Consider the following 17045-nt stretch of genomic DNA (forward strand, 5'->3'; position numbering starts at 1 on the left):
GGAGCAAACCCACTAAACTCCGCTATCCTTCCATCGTAGGTAAATCATGAGCTTTGAATACAAAAGTGAAAGTCCTTTTCCTAGGAGTCACACTCATTTATTTTGGATCTTGATTAGTAGTTAGTCCCAAGCAGCAAAATCAAGAAAACTCAAGAAATCACCTACTGGCTCCCAGTAGTTGAAAGTTTCATCGCAGTCAGAAATGTTGCTCAGAAGAGCCGCACACAGGCGCGCGGAGAGCAGACACTTGAAAGCCGTGGATCCCTCGGGCGCCCACACTTGGCCTGCTTTGTTTCCAGACAACCTGCTCAGAAGCAAAAAATCAAAGTACGTCAGGAAGCACCTGCTAACGAGAGTGACGGACACGAGACAGAGAGGCCAAGAAAGCCAAGGGGCATCGGAGCACTGAAGTTCTTCACCAAAAAGGGAGAACTGTGAATCTCTCCGCACACTTTCTTTCAGGTGCGCGTCAACTCGCACGCCTCGGCTTGCCACAGCTGGCACTGCACGTCCCACTCACGTGAAGGCCACAAAGCTCCTCGTTCTCCTTTCTTAACAAGGTCATTACTTTGCCTGGCTTTATTCATTTCCCCCATATGTCCCGGTACCTAGCGGCCTAAGATGCGCAATGTACAGAACTGTGTTGACTGCTGCTCTAATGCAGTGGGAACCTGCGGTCTCCGGGGCTTGGGGAGAGGAGGCTGCAGGTGCTGCAGGTAGGGGGCCCACCCAGGGGAGGAAAGGGTCAGACTTCTGGGGGGGAATGAAAGACGCTTGAGAAACTGCCAACTCCAACACCACCAAGCCAGCCCACGCAGCACAGACCCGCACCACCCCGGGGTTTCTTCCCCAGAGAGAAGAGCCCCGAGGTGGCGGGATCTAAGTTCGCACGCTGACCCCCCACTCCAGGAAGGGCAGGAAGCCCCGGCTGAGGACAGAGCCGGAGCCACGCGACCAGGAGGCCGAGTGGAAGACCCTCCCGGGCCGGCCCGGAGCCACGCCGCGCCGCCCGGCCGGCCACGCCCCCGCCGCGCCAGCACACGTACTCGCCCCGGTGCTCCGCGCTGCTCGCCTCTCGGCTGCACAGCAGCTCCCGCAGCTTCTCCGCGGCCGGGGCCGTGTCCCCGCCGCTGCCGCCGCCGCCGCCCTTCAAGCGCTGCCGAGCCCCTCGGCTCGCCATGGCAGGCGTGGAAAAGAAGGTAGAATTCGGCACCCTACGAAGTCAGCGAGCGCGGAGACATGCTTTGCTTGGCAAACGGCGTCCGCCGAGGGACAAAAGACCTTGACATGCGCAGAAAAGACGAAATCCAGGTGTAATTGGGCCGACTGGGGTAAATCCCCAAGTTGTAGAAGAAATGGAACCTGAGACTTGATTTTTCCCTTCGTAGCCAACCCTTCCACATACTTTTAACCTTGGGCATTCCTCTCTCCCTTGCTCAAACGCTTCGCTCACTTTTTAGCAACCTCCCCCCACCTATAAAAACTACCCTATTTAAATGAAAGCACCAATTCAAAGTGCTCAACTCTACAAAATGTGCTGGGAAGATACTCAGATGTCTGCCAAAAGGGGAGGGGGTGTTTCCAAAAAGTTGTTCATTAACTCCTTGCTCTCTGTGGTTTGAGTGACAAGGACAATCTACAGCTAACAGAGAGACAAAGCTGTGATGGCACGATGTAGACTGTGAAAGAGTGAAAGACTAATGAAATCCTGTGCAGCAAATTCAATCAGCTGTCACTCACTGCATTGCTACTACAGCATTGAGGTACATGTTGTATATATTAGTTCAACATGTAATACGACCTTGTTTTACTAATAGGGAATCTGAGGCACAAGGTTGCAGCTATAAGTGGTGGGACCATATTCCAAACCAGGACTGTCATACTGCAGAGACTCACCAATCAGGAGAAACTCGTCATTTAATACAGGCTTTTTTTTCCTTTTAAGATTTATTTATTTGAAAGGCAGAGGTAGAGAGAAAGACAGAGAGACATCCACTGATTCACTCCTCAAATTGCCGCAACCTCCAGAGCTGGGCCAATTAGGAGCCAGGAGCTTCTTCCAGGTCTCCCATCCGGGTGCAGGGGCCCAAGGACTTGGGCCATCCTCCACTGCTTTCCCAGGCACAATAGCAGGAATGTTGGAAGTGGAGCAGCTAGGACTCAAACTCGTGCGCATATGGGATGCTGGAGGTCCAGGCTGCAGCTTAACCAGCTAAGCCACAGCAGTGGTCCTGATACAGGCATTTTTTAGGTAGGCACTTTGATGCTATCACACCTGGAACTCTTGTGAGTCACTGTTTGGATTCTGACACTCATCACTCCCCTAACAGAGTACAGAACTTGACAGGATCCCAGAAAGTTATGACTTCATACTAAAAATCCCCAAGTATTGAAAATGGGAACTGGTCGGACTGCTCATTTCCCACGTGTAGTCACTGGTTACCAAGTCCAAACATTCAGATCTCATGTCTAGTACCTGTTGGAAAAGACTAGGGAAGAAGTAAAGTAACAGAATGTAGCATAGGGGCCAGTGCTGAGGCGCAAAGGGTTAAAGCCTTGGCCCAAAGCACCTGCATCCCATATGGACACCAGTCCGAATCCCAGCTGCTTTTCTTCCCATCCAGCTCTCTGCTATGGCCTGGGAAAACAGTAGATGTCTCAAGTCCTTGGGCCCCTGCACCCACGTGGAAGACCTGGCCATTGCAGCCATTTGAGGAGTGAACCAGCAGATAGAAGACCTCTCTCTCTCTCTGTCTCTACCTATCTCTATAACTCTTTCAAATAAATTTTTAAAAATCTTTAAAAAAAAAAAAGTGGCTGAGTTTCAGTCAGACCCCAATGTTAACTCCAAATCTTACATTTACTATATCCATGACTTGAGAATACTCAACTAAAGAATTAAAATGATAATAACATCAACAGTAATTATGCAGCATTTTCAAGCTCTACACTAATAAATGTTGATCTGAATCCAAAAACCACTGTCATAAATTGATGTAGTAAGAAGATACACTAGAAGAGGAATTGACAGCATGGAAAAAATACTTATAAATTTATTTGATGAGATACTTAAGTTCCACTGCCTCTTCAACAGAGCATCTAATGTGCGAGATGCTGTTATGTTTGTTGTCTTAAGTTATTACTCAGGACCAATATATTGCACAACTCAAAAAATCATCAGGCACATTACAGTCAGTAAGTTTTTAAGTGATAGAGTCACAGGTATCATTAGGGTCAACCAACAGTTGCTGCAGTCACAACGTAAAAGACTTCACAAAAAGACACGGTCCAGAAAGGACCACTGGTTGCATATGGGTCTTTTGCATACACACACACAAACACACACACACACAAATAAAGGATCACACTGTAGAAAGAACTACCGAGGTATAACATGTAGTTGTCGTTGAATCTCCTTCCTAAACTGGGACTGCATTGATGCTACCTGCTTCTGGGTGAGGGCCTTATCACAGGTTTGATAGGTCAGTCTGTAGCAGAGACTGACTTGTTCAGTGTTTGGATGCTGAAAACGATTAAGGAATTGTATGGCTACAACAGTGTCCTGGGACACTGCTCGGGCCACAGAGTGAAACTCCAATTCATCAAATCCTTTCTTCTCATCTAACCAAAAACTAATATCATGCACGTAGCATGGAGGATACAGAGCGTAACTTTTAAAGGGTTCTATTTTCCCAGGTACAAAATTTTTTAGGAAACGGCTATCAAAGGTCCACAACATTCTCCAATCAGAGATACCCCAAACAAGCATGGCTAATAAGTCCAAGTTAACAGACACAAACACAAAACGCTGGTCTTTATGTGTAGTGCTTATTATAGCAGATGTGGTGACAGCCCCAATAACCAGATCCTTGGCACAATATGAGCCAAAATTGTGAGACTTCACACAGATCACATAATCTCTTCCATTTGGTTGGAGGACAAATTCCATTGAGCTGCTCAGCTCAGAACCCTCCAGCGATGTCTGGGTCAGAAAACTATCGAGACTGTCCTTCAGGTGATCCAGCAGTGACTGAAAACAGCCATCTTGGGGATTCTGATTAAACCCATATATAAATAAGGTCTCATGAAATGCTGGCATCGTGAAAGGCAAAATGCGACATTTCCGAAAGACAGGCCCACTGAGGATGTGCAGAAACCCTGGGATGAAGTCTGGGGCCTGGATGGCAGCCTGAACATGAACTAGAAGAGAAGGTCGAAGGCAGACCTTGGCCCGGCCACAGATTCCTTCATGGACTTCTTTCTTACCATCTCTTTCAGGACTCTTTGGAAGTGTGAGTTCCGAAAATGACACTAGAAAGTCCTCCATATCTTGTGTTGTCCCACAAGTCTGGGACTCAGAATTTGCATTATCTTCATGGAGATTAATCCAAAAGGCAGCTGATGTAAGATCACAGTTCCAGGAAGGGAGAACACTAGTACTTTCCTGTGGCAGCAAAGGGAAGGAACACTTCAGCCTCTTTAGAGGGAAGGCTTTGCCCAATTCAGCAATGAGTTTCTCATTCACAGTTCTGACAGGATGACATGAAGGCGCTTCCAGGAAACTCCTGTTGAGACACATGTAAAATCACCTTCCTAACTTAGAATGATAATCACAATGGAGATAGAATTAGAAATACAAACAGCTATATGGAACAGAATTATCCTAAGTTCATCCTGAAAGAAAATAAATCTACCAAAAGAGCTATCATATGTTTCAGAACCTTAATACTACCACTTGTACCATAGACAAGAAAAAACTGACAATTTTTTTATTTTAAAGAGGCTTGATGAGGCCAGACTGACTATTCGCACAGCAACCTCACTAACAGTTTAGATACAATCCATTCAATGTACATGTCTTGTCTTCTATCAAGAAAATCATTTCCAGAAAAGTAACAGGTTACCTGTTCAACTTTCCCACAAGTGCTTCTGGTTCTGGAAAGGAAAACCACTGGTCACCCAATTTGATCCTGAAAATTCTGGGTTGAGAACTTTCAAATGGTAAGCTCCGGGTGAAGATATGATTCAAAGCACCTTCTACATGAAAGGACTTATCTTGACTCCTGGCAAAATAGTCACCAATATGAAATCTGTCATTATTACAGAATGCAGGTATTTCTACACACTGAATCAGGGGAAAGTCAGTCTATGAGGTTTTTTTTTTTTTTTTTTAATTCTTAGTGAAAGGGATGATATATAAGGCTGGTGTCTCTGTTATTACTTACCTATATCCAGTGCACTTGTATCCTGGCACAGCCTCACAGCTAAAGGGATGCACATCACTTAAAATGAATCCCCCCAGAGCTGCCATGGCAACCACTTGCCAACTGTTGTGCCATTCTCTCTGGGGCTTATCAGCAGGAGTTCCACCTTGACCTCTACACAATGCCACATGGACTTCTCCTTCTTCTGCAAGCACATCTGCACAGCTAATGAGGAAAACAGCAGCCATTTATCCAGAGCAACTAGAAATTACCCCTAGGAGGCAGCAATACACATATGGTTTAGCTATGAAGTAATTAAAATTCAATCATACCTATTTTCAAAGGTCTATTAGACCTCAAACCTGTAAAAATGTAGCTAGAAGAATTTAAATAACATAAATTAAATATTCAACCCTCTGATACTTGCAGCTAACCAGGGAGTCATCCAGCCTTCCATCTGTCTTGCTCTCCTATATGTCACAGAAAGGCCAATGACTGCAAAGTTCCTATACATATTTCACTTCTTAGGCTCTTTCTCCCCATTTAAGAAGTTCTTTTCACTAGCCTCCTGGCAATTACAAGTCTATACTTCAGGGCAGGTGTTTGCCACAGCAACTAAGATCCTGCTTGGAATGCCCACATTGCATACTGGAGTGTCTAGATTCAAGTCCTGGCTTTCCTCCTGATTCCAGCTTCCTGCTAAGGAGCAGCAGGTGATAGGTCAAGTGCTTGGGTCCCTGCCACCCATGGGGGAAGACCAGGATTGACTTCCCACCCGCCCCAGCTGTTGTGGGGAATGAACCAGCTAATGGGAGACGTTGCTCTCTTTATGTCACTCTGCCTTTCAAATAAATTTTTTTAAAAAAATTCTATACTTGAAACACTAGCTTAAAATACTACCTCTGTGAAAAGTTATTCGACAATTACAAACCACGGGACACCTCCAATAGAATCATGTATTTTAGTACAGTAGAATGAAGCAAGTTCACAATAGTTTCATGAGGCCATTACTACTAATAGCCCCAATTTACAGATGAGAAAACAGAAGTGGAAAAGGATTAAGTAAGTGGTGGACCAGGATTTGAATCCAGTCAGTTTGGCTCCTAAGTTCATGCAGAAAAAAGAAAGATTCTCCCTTGCAGACACAAGAGTACACTATTTGCTTTTGCTTAGCATTTAGGGTTAGGCATCCGCCTTTCCATCTAGATTGTGGGTTCCTCTGCGGCTGTAGTCCATTCTAAATATACCACGGTAACTTACACACGTCTCCGTTACTTGCCCAGCTTAAATGTTTGAGTGCAGTAACTGTTACGGACATCTTAAACATTTCACTTGTCTCGCTTTCCTTTCCTCACCTCTGGAAAAACTTGGCAAGCAGCTGCCTGTTCTTAGCAACTCCAGCTTTGCGTCCACAGTGCGGAAAGTTAAAATAAATTCGATCAAACCCCCTACTGTGCAGTTCAAAGGCATCTGCCAGCTGGGTGCAGTCCACACAGAAACGTATCTCAGAACCTGGCAAAGATAGTTCGGGGATACAAAAGAGAGAGAGGAGTATGTGAGGCGGAGAACACTCCTGGGCCGTGCAAACCACTTCAGGTCCACCGGGCACACGGCCTACTTTCTGTGACATCAAGCGCTGTCACCTCAAGGGTACGCCCCCACGCCCCCGCCCTTTCCGATGTGGGAGGCGCCGGCAGCTGGGCGGGGCTTCGCGGAAGGGGCTGGTCCCGCTACCTCGCCTGCGCAGGCGCTGCAGATTTTCCTGGGCCACAGGATCCTGGGCCAAATCCGCGGGGCGTTGGGGGCAGGTGGCTGTAAGACTAGTAGTGCTCGGATCCAGAGTCTCGCTCAGAGCCGCGGCAAAGGAGAAATTTCCCTCCCCAACCAAGAGGAGGCGCCGAGGGCCCATGGTCGCCACGGTCTCGCTCTCCCGAGCCCTGTGGCGCTCGTTTCTTGCGTCACTTCCTCCACAGCTCTCTTCCCGCCCCTTTGCGTGTCTCTGCTTGATGACGCATGCATATCGCCGGGTTGGCTTGACGAACTAGTGAGCGACTAATGCAGAGAACAGTAAACCGGAAGTGCGAAGTCCAGAGACCCACCCACTTGTTCCTTCACCCTCACCTACACAAGAAAATCAAAATGCCTTTTAGCCCAAGGGGAACCCTCGGCGACTTCGTCACACGTGCATGAGGTCATAAGCAGTCACTAGCGCAGACCGTGAGGCGAGTTCTGTGGAAAAAAGCGGGGCGGGGCCGAGGCCAAAGGCTGTGTCCCGCGTGTTCCTGACGCAGAACTGGGAACTGCCTTCGTCTTTTCCGAAATGTCTGCCTCCCATTACCTCCACTGCTCACAGCTCCTCCAGGTGCTTTTGTCTCCTACCTTCTCTTCATTCAAGAGATACTGAATGCTAGACCGCTGTGAGAGTGGGTAGATATGTGAATGAACACGATGTGGCCTGTGATTTCTTTGCGCCTACAGAGTGGTGGAGAATACGCGAAGTGAAACAGAGGGTCTGGAAAAGTGGAGGGATTCAGAGTGCTGAGGAAGTGGGAAGATTCCCTGAATGGCGTGAACCTGAGTTGACAGCCAAGGAGAGGAAAGTACATCTTACCAGGTCAAGAGAAGTGAAGAAACATCAGGAACGACACAGGAGAAGCATGATGGAAAAACAGTAGTTGAGTGAGGCTGAAACACAGTTGGAAGGAGAGTGGCTGTCTGAACAGTTAAGCAGGGCCCAGGTCACGGTCACAGAGAGCACTGTAAGCTGTTTAAACGGGCTGAATCTCGTTCTGAAAACAGTGGAAAGCCACTGAAAGATTTTAAGTAGGAAGATGCCACAATTAGCGGCAAATTTCTGCCTCTGTATTGAGAAAGGATTGGAGAGGAGCAAGTCCAATAAGGGGAGGAGGAGATCAGATAGGAGGCAGCTGCAGTAATAGAGACAATGGCTGATGGTCATCTAAACTGGAACTTGGCAGTGAGGATGGGGACCAGTGAACTGATTTAAAGGTCAAGGAGGTGGGGGAGGGGATGTAGAGGTGGTAATTCTGGGAGGCAGCAGGAGATGACTCAAGTACCTGGGCGCTTGCCACCTACATGGTAGACCCTGATGGAGTTCCAGGTGCCTGGCTTCTACCTGGCCCAGTCATGGCTGTTGCAGCCATTTGGGGAGTGAACCAACACACGGAAGATCTCTTCCTCCCTCCTTCCCTCCCTTACTCTCTCCCTCCCTCTCTTACCTGTGCCTTTCAAGTAGATGACAATAAACATTTTTTAAAAAAAGATTTATTTGTTTGAAAGGCAGTATTAGAGAGAGAGGCAGAGAGAGAGCCTCCATCCACTGGTTCACTCCCCAAATGGCTTCAATGGCCAGAGCTGGGATGATCTGAAGCCAGGAACCAGGAACTTCTGCCGGGTCTCCCACCCAGGTGCAGGGGACCAAGCTCTTGGGCCATCTTCTAAGCTTTTCTAAGCCCAATAGCAGAGAGCTGGATTAGAAGTGAAGCAACCAGATCTCGAACTGGCACCTGTATGGGATGCCAGCACTGTTGGCGGCAGCTTTATATGCTATGCCACAATGTTGGCCCCAAAAATAAACATTTTTTTAAGTCAAAAAGACTCAGTGATTGAATGAATTATGAAAGAGAAGTCATAGTCAAAGATGAGTCCCAGGCTTAGACAATGGAGTGGATGATGATGTCTGTCATGCCAGCCCAAGGGACAGAACTGTCACCTGGGTCTTCAGTCTGAGCCCTGGGCATGCTGGACTTTGTGAGAACAGCTACTCTAGTCATCAAGCTATTTGATGACATCAGTGCATGCAGATGTTCACAAAGGCAGATGGTGTGAGGCAGTTAACCTGAGATGCCACCTTTTAGTGCTATGTTATTGGTCTTGTCTCTTCCTGTGGAAAGGCACTTGTTGTAATTTCCAAATCATGGCCATCTGGCCCTGGTGATCTGAGTAATCTACATTCTTTGTTTGCTTGGAGAACTGGGAAGGTCAGGTTTGGTGACATCTTTAAAGAACATGGAACAGCCAAGAAAGGATTTCTGTTTTTCTCTTAGGAAATCTTCAAACAAGTCAGGCTACTCAGCATCAACTTATTGTTCTTCAGAGAAGGTATTACCTTGCTCCTAAACCAGGGGACCAGATTCTTTTGGGGGGTGAGGGGAAGGGCTTTTTTTTTTGCTTACCTGTGGGGAGCAATTCGGACTGGACTAAGTTACTGGAATTAAGAGTTATTCTATGCATCTGCTCTCCCACAATATGGCGCTGGGAGAGAAGAAAACAGCTTCTGCACAGCTGCCTCCAGTTCAACCAATAAACTGTAGGACTTGCTCCTGATTGGAGGAGAGCAGCGTGCTCGGCGTGTGGGCAGCTGAGTTGGGATTGGCAGAGGAGGACTATAAAGGAGGAGAGAGACGGCATGCACCAGGAACATCTAAGGGGAACATCTAAGGGGAACATCTGTGCAGCCCCCGAGAGAGCCGGCTGGCGGTGTGCCGCTCCCCTGCGGAAGTGGGGAATGTGGCCAGGGGGAACTGCCCTTCCACGGAGGTGGAAGGGACAGTAGCCAACCCGGGAAGAACCAGCAGCAAACCCGGGGAGGGCCGAGCAGACGAAAGAACAGCGCAGGGTCCTGTGTCGTTCCTCCACGAAGAGGGGGAGTGACATAATGGTGCCGTGACTCGGATATGAAGCCTAGGCAGGGTTTAGTGTCGTTCCTCCACGAAGAGGGGGAGCGACACTTACCTAAAAAATGAAATTCAGACATTGATTATCTGATGTATGAAAAGCAGTATTGGGGCTGGCACCGTGGCTCACTTGGTTAATCCTCCACCTGCGGGGCCGGCATCCCATATAGGCACCGGGTTCTAGTCCCGGTTGCTCCTCTTCCAGTCCAGCTCTCTGCTGTGGCCTGGGAGGGCAGTGGAGGGTGGCCCAGGTGCTTGGGCCCCTGCACCCGCATGGGAGACCAGGAGGAGGCACCTGGCTCCTGGCTTCGAATCGGCATAGTTCCGGCCATAGCGGCCATTTGGGGGGTGAACCAATGGAAGGAAGACCTTTCTGTCTGTCTCTCTCTCACTGTCTATAACTTTGCCTGTCAAATAAAAAATAAATAAAAGTTAAAAAAAAAAAGAAAAGCAGTATTGATTTGGATGGCAGGCAGGGGAACAGAGTTCAATAATGAATAAAACACAGATCCTGCCCTGAAAAGGTATACAATACAGTTCATTAGAGGTGATGCAATGTGTATTTCAAGAACTCTCACACATGGTAGAGAGTTATAAATACAGTGAAAGATATAAAGATAAGGTTCTGCATGAGTTAAAGGAGAGAGAATTTAACTTTAGGGAAGGCATCATTTGAGCTGGGCTCAGAAGGAAGGAAATTATTTATTGATCACATATTATGATATGTAATTATTCAACTCTCACTTCATTTTTTTAAATATTTATTCACTTGAAAGGCAGAGTTAAGAGGGAGACAGAGAGAGAGAAAGAGAGAGATCTTCCATCTGCTGGTTCACTTCCCAAATGGCCACAATGGCCAGGGCTGGACCAGACTGAAACTAAGTGACAGGAGCTTCCTCCTGGTCTCCCACGAGGGTGCAGGGCCTCAAGCACTTGGGTCATCCTCTGCTACTTTCCCAGGCACATTAGCAGGGAGCTAAATTAGAAGTGGAACATTCAGGTCTCAAACTGGCATCTATAGGGAATACCAGTGACTCAGGTGGCAACTTTACTTGCTATGCCACAATGCTGGTCCCACTTCTTCATGTTTATTTTAACTATAGCAAAGTAAACTCCTACATGTCAAAATTACCTAAACATTTAACTAATTCTGCAAATAGGATGGTAAATATTAAAGGTTTTTCTTTCTTTTGGGGGGCTGGGGGTAAGCATTTAATCTATATAGTCATTCATTACTTCTGATTAAGAGAATAGATCAATAGGTTCATAGGCCGAGAAAGATAGAAACAGAACCACAACAAATTTAAAGGAAATCATACATAATTTGTAGATATGTTGATGATACACCTGGCTATGTAAAGCAGAGGATAGGAAGGTATGCCTTTTGTTTTTGTTCTCTGATTTATACGTTAAGCTTTTCTATTTTTGTCTTTTCCTAGAGACAGACCCTCGCCTATTTTCTTATAAACCCACATTGTGGCAGTATCATTAACGCAGATGGCCATGGTGAAGTGTGGACAGATTGGACTGACATGTCCAAGTTTTTCCAGTATGGATGGAGATGCACCACTAATGAGAATTCTTACTCAAACCGTACCCTAATGGGCAACTGGAACCAAGAAAGATATGACCTAAGGAATATTGTGCAACCCAAACCCTTGCCTTCCCAGGTAGTCTTTATTTTCTTTTGTTTCCTTCTGCCAGAAAAGGAAATGTCTGTGACCTCTTGTCAGGCAGGAATCTAATAACTTCCAATGCTTAGATTTCTCAAGCTCCTGTTCAGTGAAGTGATTGAGAAAGGGGTCAGTTCTCATCTGAACTGCATATCCCACTTTACTGTCTAGTTGGATAATAATATATTATCTGAAAAATATAAAAATGTTCTTTTTCTCTTCTATTTGGACTTTATTAATCCACAGAAATATATAATATAGTCTGACTCAAGCTAGCCTTCTCCTCTGGTTCTTACATGTCTAGATTTGTCCTTTATCTGAGTTTTGCTCTTAAATTTCCCCTGAACAAACAAAGGATAGGAAAGTTAGTAGGATCTAGACTGATGACATATAGACCTCTAGTCTATCTAAAATATGGCAGCCCATTAGAATTCATTTCATATTGTCCTTCCTAGTGTTAGCCGTAGACTCCTAGACTCTAAATCTATTAATTTTTCTTTCCAGTTTGGGCACTATTTTGAAACAACATATGATACAAGCTACAACAACCACATGCCACTTTCAACTCATAGTAGGTGGACTATTCTACTTCCTCTTTTTTTTTTTTTTTAAGATTCATTTATCTATTTGAAAGCCAGACTTAGAGAAAGGGAGAAACAGAGAGAGAAGATCTTTAGTCCTCTGACTCATTCCCCAGATCTTTCATCCTCTGACTCATTCCCCAAATGGCTGCAACACGCTGCGCCTGGGCCAGGCCAAAGCCAGGAGCCAGGAGCTTCTTCCAGGTCCCTCATGCCATCTTCTGTTGCTTTCCCAGACACATTAGCAGGGAGCTGGATCAGAAGCAGAGCAGCCAGTACTCAAACTGGCGCCCATATGGGATGTCAGCACTGCAGTAGAAGCTTAACCTGTGCCACAGCTCCAGGCCTCCTTTTCTCAATTTTGATAGGACTCACTGTCTAGTCCCTCAGAAATAAGAATGAACTCATTACTAAATTTGTTGTTGTCGGTTTCCACTTGTGTCTCCTCTTTTGTCTTCCCTCAGGATTTAAGCGTGAACCCCATTGGTTCCCAGGACATCAACCTGAGCTGGATCCTCCTCAATATAAATGCACAGAAAAGTCAACTTACATGAGTAGCTATTCAAAGCCTCAAACTGGGTATCACTCTGGGTGTGTATGGAATCCTAATGTTGATCAGTTTCAGGCTCCAGGATTCTAAGGAAGAATAAGAAGTTTCATTTTTCCAGAGTAGAACGTAGGAGGGAGCACATTTTAAGCACAACTAAAAATTTAGCTCACTGCAACACAATTTCACTCTCTAATAAGTAAAGCACAAGGCATAGAAAATATTCTCTATTCTTTTTTGTTTTAACCAAGACTTAAATGTCAAGTTTAAGTTAATGGTGTGTACTCTTAGTTCTACATTAAGGGTGTTATAGAAGGACCTTAGAAAGAATTACTTCTCTCAAGTTTACAGCATTCTGATTCTGCTCTGTCCTTTAATCAGTTACAGGACTGCAAAACCCAGCATAATTTAAATTATGTTTTCTTAGATGCTTTCTAGATGTAATAGTTTGGAACAAGGATTGGCTCCAGAACTCATGTTAACATTTAAACCTCAGTGTCATAAGTTAATGATACTAAGCTGTTGGAAACATAATCCAATTATGGTACTTAGGAGGTAGGCCTGGTGGGAAGTGCCTGGTGGGAAGTCATTGGGGCCATGCCCTTGAAAGGTAGTTCTCACAAGAGGACTACTTATAAAAGGCAGAGTTGGGCCAAGCCATTCTCTGTCAGCCTCCTGGCTCACATGTGATCCTTCCTCCACTGGTACTTTATGCTCCCTCTTGCCATGTAGTACTCTGTACCACCTGAACTCTACCACCAAGAACATGATCACCAGATGCCGAACCAGTGGGACCACCCAGTCTTGGGCTGTGAACCTCGAAAACCATGAGCTGAAATAAACCTCCCTGCTTCACAAGTAGCATGTAGTAATAGAAAGCTGACTAATACAGAAAATTGGTACCAAGGAGTGGGGTCAGTAGTATAACTTTCCTTGATAATGTGGAGAATCCTTCAGAATTGATTTATCAAGAATTGATTTATCAAGAGTTTGGAGAGACAGGCTGAAGAAAGCCTAGAAGGCTGTAAATAGTGTTCTGAGTGATTCTGGCGAGGACTTAGACGACCAGAATGCTGATGTAAGTGTGAGTAGGAAAGACCATATTGATGACATTTCAGGTAGAAATGAGGATTTTATTGGGAACTGGACAGAAAGCCACACTCACTATACTGTGGCAAAGAACCGGACTACACTATGTTCCTGTGGGGATAGTTTGTGGGAAGCCGAGCTTAGAAATGATGAATTAGTTTGGTGGAGAAGATTTTAAGGCAACAAGGTATTCAGTTTGCAGCCTGGGTATTGGATGCTAATAGTGAAAATCAGGAGCAAAATGAAGCAGAATGGAAGAATGTGAAATTTTTACAGCCTAGCCAGAGAAGCAGAAAAGAAAGGATTTGGAACTAAAGTGTGTAGTGAAGGAACCTCTTGCTAAAGAGATTAGTACAGGTAAAAATGAGCCATGTCTTATTGGCAAGACAGTGAGGGAAAGCCTCAAGGGCATCTCAGAAATCTGGAGGCTGCCCCTCCCATCACAGGCTCAGAGGCCTGGAAGTGCAGAATTATTTTTATGAAATCCCAGGGCACTTCCAGCAAGCTTGCTGAAGACCAGCTTGGGATTTGTTTTTTCTTATTCGTTCAAGTAGTAAGGAACTCCAGAGCTGAAACCATGGTTCAAGTAGGCCTGGATGCAGCTTGTGCTGGCGGCAGACCTTGATGTGATACTGGGTTTTCCAGGCATATAGAATGTAAGACTTCTACTAAGATTTCAAAGGAAAAGCTGTGAGGCCAGGTAGAGTTGTGCTGCAGAATTGGAGCTCCTGTGTAGAACTCCTGATAGAATAATGTCTAATGAAACTGTGAAAGTGAAGCCACTTTGGAGACCCCAGAAAGGTAGAGGTGCCAGCAACATGGGCCTCAGACATCAGTGTGCAGCTTCAGAGAGCAGCCATGTGGGCAGAGACCAACAGAGCCTCCAACTGGATTTCAAAGGATATCTCAGAAAATCTGGGGACTGAGGCAGAGACCTGTCACAGGAGTGAAGCCACATGGAAGAGCCTCCACTAAAGCAATGCCAAGTGGAAATGTGAGTCTGGAGTTACCACAGGGAGCTCTCACCAGGCAATTCCTAGTGGAGTCAAGACTACAACCTGTGAGAACTGAAGCATGGGCTGGGACCAGCAAAGCCAATGGGCCAGAACTGCCCCTGCTATAGTTGTGCCCAGGATGCTGGACATGGAGCTTTAGGATTTAATGTTTGCCTTGCTGATTTTTGATCTTGCTTTGGTCCAGTTAATCTTTCCTGTTTGTCTGTTACCCCCTTTTGGTATGGAATGTATATGCTATGCCTGTCCCACTGTACCTTATGTGAAATATGTGACTTGGATTTTTATAAGTTTGAGTCAAATAAGACATTGAATTTTGGATTTTTGAATTAAATGGTGGACTGAGTTAAGACTTTGAGTCTGTTTGGAGTTGAATGAGTATATGTTGTATGTGAAAAGAACATCAGTTTTAGGGAGCTGGGACATATGCTATGGTCTTAACAGAATTTGGCTTTAAAACCCATGTAAACATTTGAACCTCAAAGTCATAAATTAATGGTATTCAGAGAGTGGAAATATAGCTCAATTATAGTGTTTAGGAGGTGGGACTGGAGAGGTTCTTAGGTCATTAGGGGCATGCCCTCAGAGTGTAGCTCTCGTGAGAGGATTGGTTATAGAAGCCTGAGCTGGGTCCAGCCTCTCCCTCTCTGCTTCATGGTTCACATATGATCCTTCACCCACCCACACTGTAGACTCCCTCTTGGCATGTGATGCTCTGTGCTGCCTCAGGACTCTGCCAACAGGAACAAGACCAATAGATGCCTAATCAGTGGGCTCTCCAGATCTTGGAGTATGCACCTCTGAAACCATGAGCTGAAATAAACCTCTACTTTCTTAAGTAGCTTGTCTTATTAGATATGTTGTTATAGTGATGAAAATACTGTATAGTCCTGGAAGTCACAATCATACAGTATTACTTTACTGTGACTTCAATGAACATTACCTTGTGAGACTATAAAAAAAAAAGTTTTGTTATTATAGAGAACTTAAAACATAAACAAAAGTAGACAGAATAGTCTAATGAACTCCATATACCATTACCTAGCATCAACAATTTATGCCTAATCTTAACTATCTCTCTCTACTCTCTCTATTTTATTGAATTAATTTTGGAACTGATTTCAGAAATATAATTTTATACATAAAAATTTTATCTCAAAGATAATGATTATCAATTGTCCCAACAAAGACCACAGAGGAAATTTGTTCACCAAAGAAGTGCTTTTGAAAACTTGTAGCAAGGTTTAATTGAACATCAGTTTGACACAGGCTCTTGGTAAGAAAGCAAATTGTGGGGAGCAACTCGGACTAGACTAAGTTACTGGAATTAAGACTTATTCTATGCATCTGCTCCCACAATATGGCGCTGAGAAGGGAGAAACAGCTTCTACACAGCTGCCTCCAGTTCAACCAATAAACTGTAGGACCTGCTCCTGATTGGAGGAGAGCAGCGTACTCAGCGTGTGGGTAGCAGAGTTGGGATTGGTGGAAGAGGACTATAAAGGAGGAGAGAGACAACATGCACCAGGAACATCTATCCGAATAACATCTGAGCAGCCCCCGAGAGAGCCGGCCGGCGGTGTGCCGCTCCCCCGCGGAAGTGGGGAAAGTGGCTAGGGGGAACTGCCCTTCCACGGAGGTGGAAGGGACGGTAGCCAACCCGGGAAGAACCAGCAGCAAACCCGGGGAGGGCCGAGCAGACAAAAGAACAGCGCAGGGTTTAGTGTCGTTCCTCCACAAAGAGGGGGAGCGACAGCAAATACTAGTTAGAATTGCCTTAACAAACTTCTGGCATAATTCAGATAGAGTGATTGACATAGAATCATGAATGCACTAGCAGTCAAGCTAATAAATAAACTCAAATACACTGGACTAGAAAAGTCTTATTCTGAGGCCTAGGAAGAATGTTAGTAATAGCAAACCAATCTGGTATACTGTTGGCAAGACTGAAGGTAGTAAATGGCTATTGGTTAGGCAATCAGCAGCCTAAAAACTGGCTATAGGGTCTGGTGAAACAGGATTTCTGGCTGGATCAAAACACTTTAGATTATTAGGGAGTTGTTTTTTAAGAGAAAGCATTTTGAGCCTATATAGATTTGCAGTTTATTTTTCCCAACACCACATCTCTACATCAGAGTATTTCAAAAGCATGGTCAGCCCTCAAACTGTAGGCTTTTTGAAAATAAGAATGTCACTTAAGTTCTGTCCTTATGAGAAATCATAAATCAGTCAGAGGCTGCT

General features: G+C 45.3%; 3 protein-coding genes across 9 annotated transcripts in view; 1 reads left to right on the forward strand and 2 right to left on the reverse strand.

Annotated features, from left to right (window-relative positions):
- ALG9 (ALG9 alpha-1,2-mannosyltransferase) overlaps nucleotides 1-1275 on the reverse strand; it is a 122928-nt gene extending 121653 nt beyond the window's left edge. Inside the window, exons 1-2 of one of the 4 annotated variants that reach the window (XM_070078146.1) lie at nucleotides 1047-1275; nucleotides 166-304 (exon numbers count right to left, since the gene is read on the reverse strand). In XM_070078146.1, coding sequence (XP_069934247.1) covers nucleotides 166-304; nucleotides 1047-1180 — 273 coding nt within the window. In that variant the 5' untranslated portion in view covers nucleotides 1181-1275. Of the gene's footprint in view, nucleotides 1-161; nucleotides 305-419; nucleotides 988-1046 lie in introns of those variants that run through there. The other 3 variants (XM_070078150.1, XM_008261528.4, XM_070078148.1) reach the window with 3 other exon arrangements.
- A 1749-nt stretch (nucleotides 1276-3024) lies between these two features.
- On the reverse strand, nucleotides 3025-7332 carry FDXACB1 (ferredoxin-fold anticodon binding domain containing 1). Its single transcript, XM_008261522.4, has 5 exons — nucleotides 6939-7332; nucleotides 6560-6716; nucleotides 5226-5429; nucleotides 4905-5063; nucleotides 3025-4565 (listed from the first exon to the last, which is right to left on the reverse strand). The coding sequence occupies exons 1-5, from the start codon at nucleotides 7111-7113 to the stop codon at nucleotides 3380-3382; spliced, it is 1881 nt and encodes a 626-aa protein (XP_008259744.2). The 5' UTR covers nucleotides 7114-7332; the 3' UTR covers nucleotides 3025-3379.
- On the forward strand, nucleotides 7264-15154 carry CFAP68 (cilia and flagella associated protein 68). Of its 4 annotated transcripts, none has more exons than XM_002708395.5 (4): nucleotides 7264-7566; nucleotides 11341-11571; nucleotides 12079-12145; nucleotides 12620-15154. In XM_002708395.5, exons 1-4 carry the CDS (start codon nucleotides 7525-7527, stop codon nucleotides 12793-12795), a joined length of 516 nt encoding a protein of 171 aa, XP_002708441.2. In that variant the 5' UTR covers nucleotides 7264-7524; the 3' UTR covers nucleotides 12796-15154. The 4 variants fall into 4 exon arrangements, with proteins under 4 accessions (XP_002708441.2, XP_051675773.1, XP_008259732.2 ...); XM_008261510.4 differs by lacking the exon at nucleotides 7264-7566 and adding an exon at nucleotides 9092-9326; XM_070078257.1 differs by lacking the exon at nucleotides 7264-7566 and adding an exon at nucleotides 9092-9326 and having other exon boundaries at nucleotides 12079-12149; nucleotides 12620-12704.
- Nucleotides 15155-17045: the final 1891 nt, after the last annotated feature.

The sequence above is a fragment of the Oryctolagus cuniculus genome, chromosome 1 (genome assembly GCF_964237555.1).
Source record: "Oryctolagus cuniculus chromosome 1, mOryCun1.1, whole genome shotgun sequence".
NCBI classification, from domain to species: Eukaryota; Metazoa; Chordata; class Mammalia; order Lagomorpha; family Leporidae; genus Oryctolagus; species Oryctolagus cuniculus.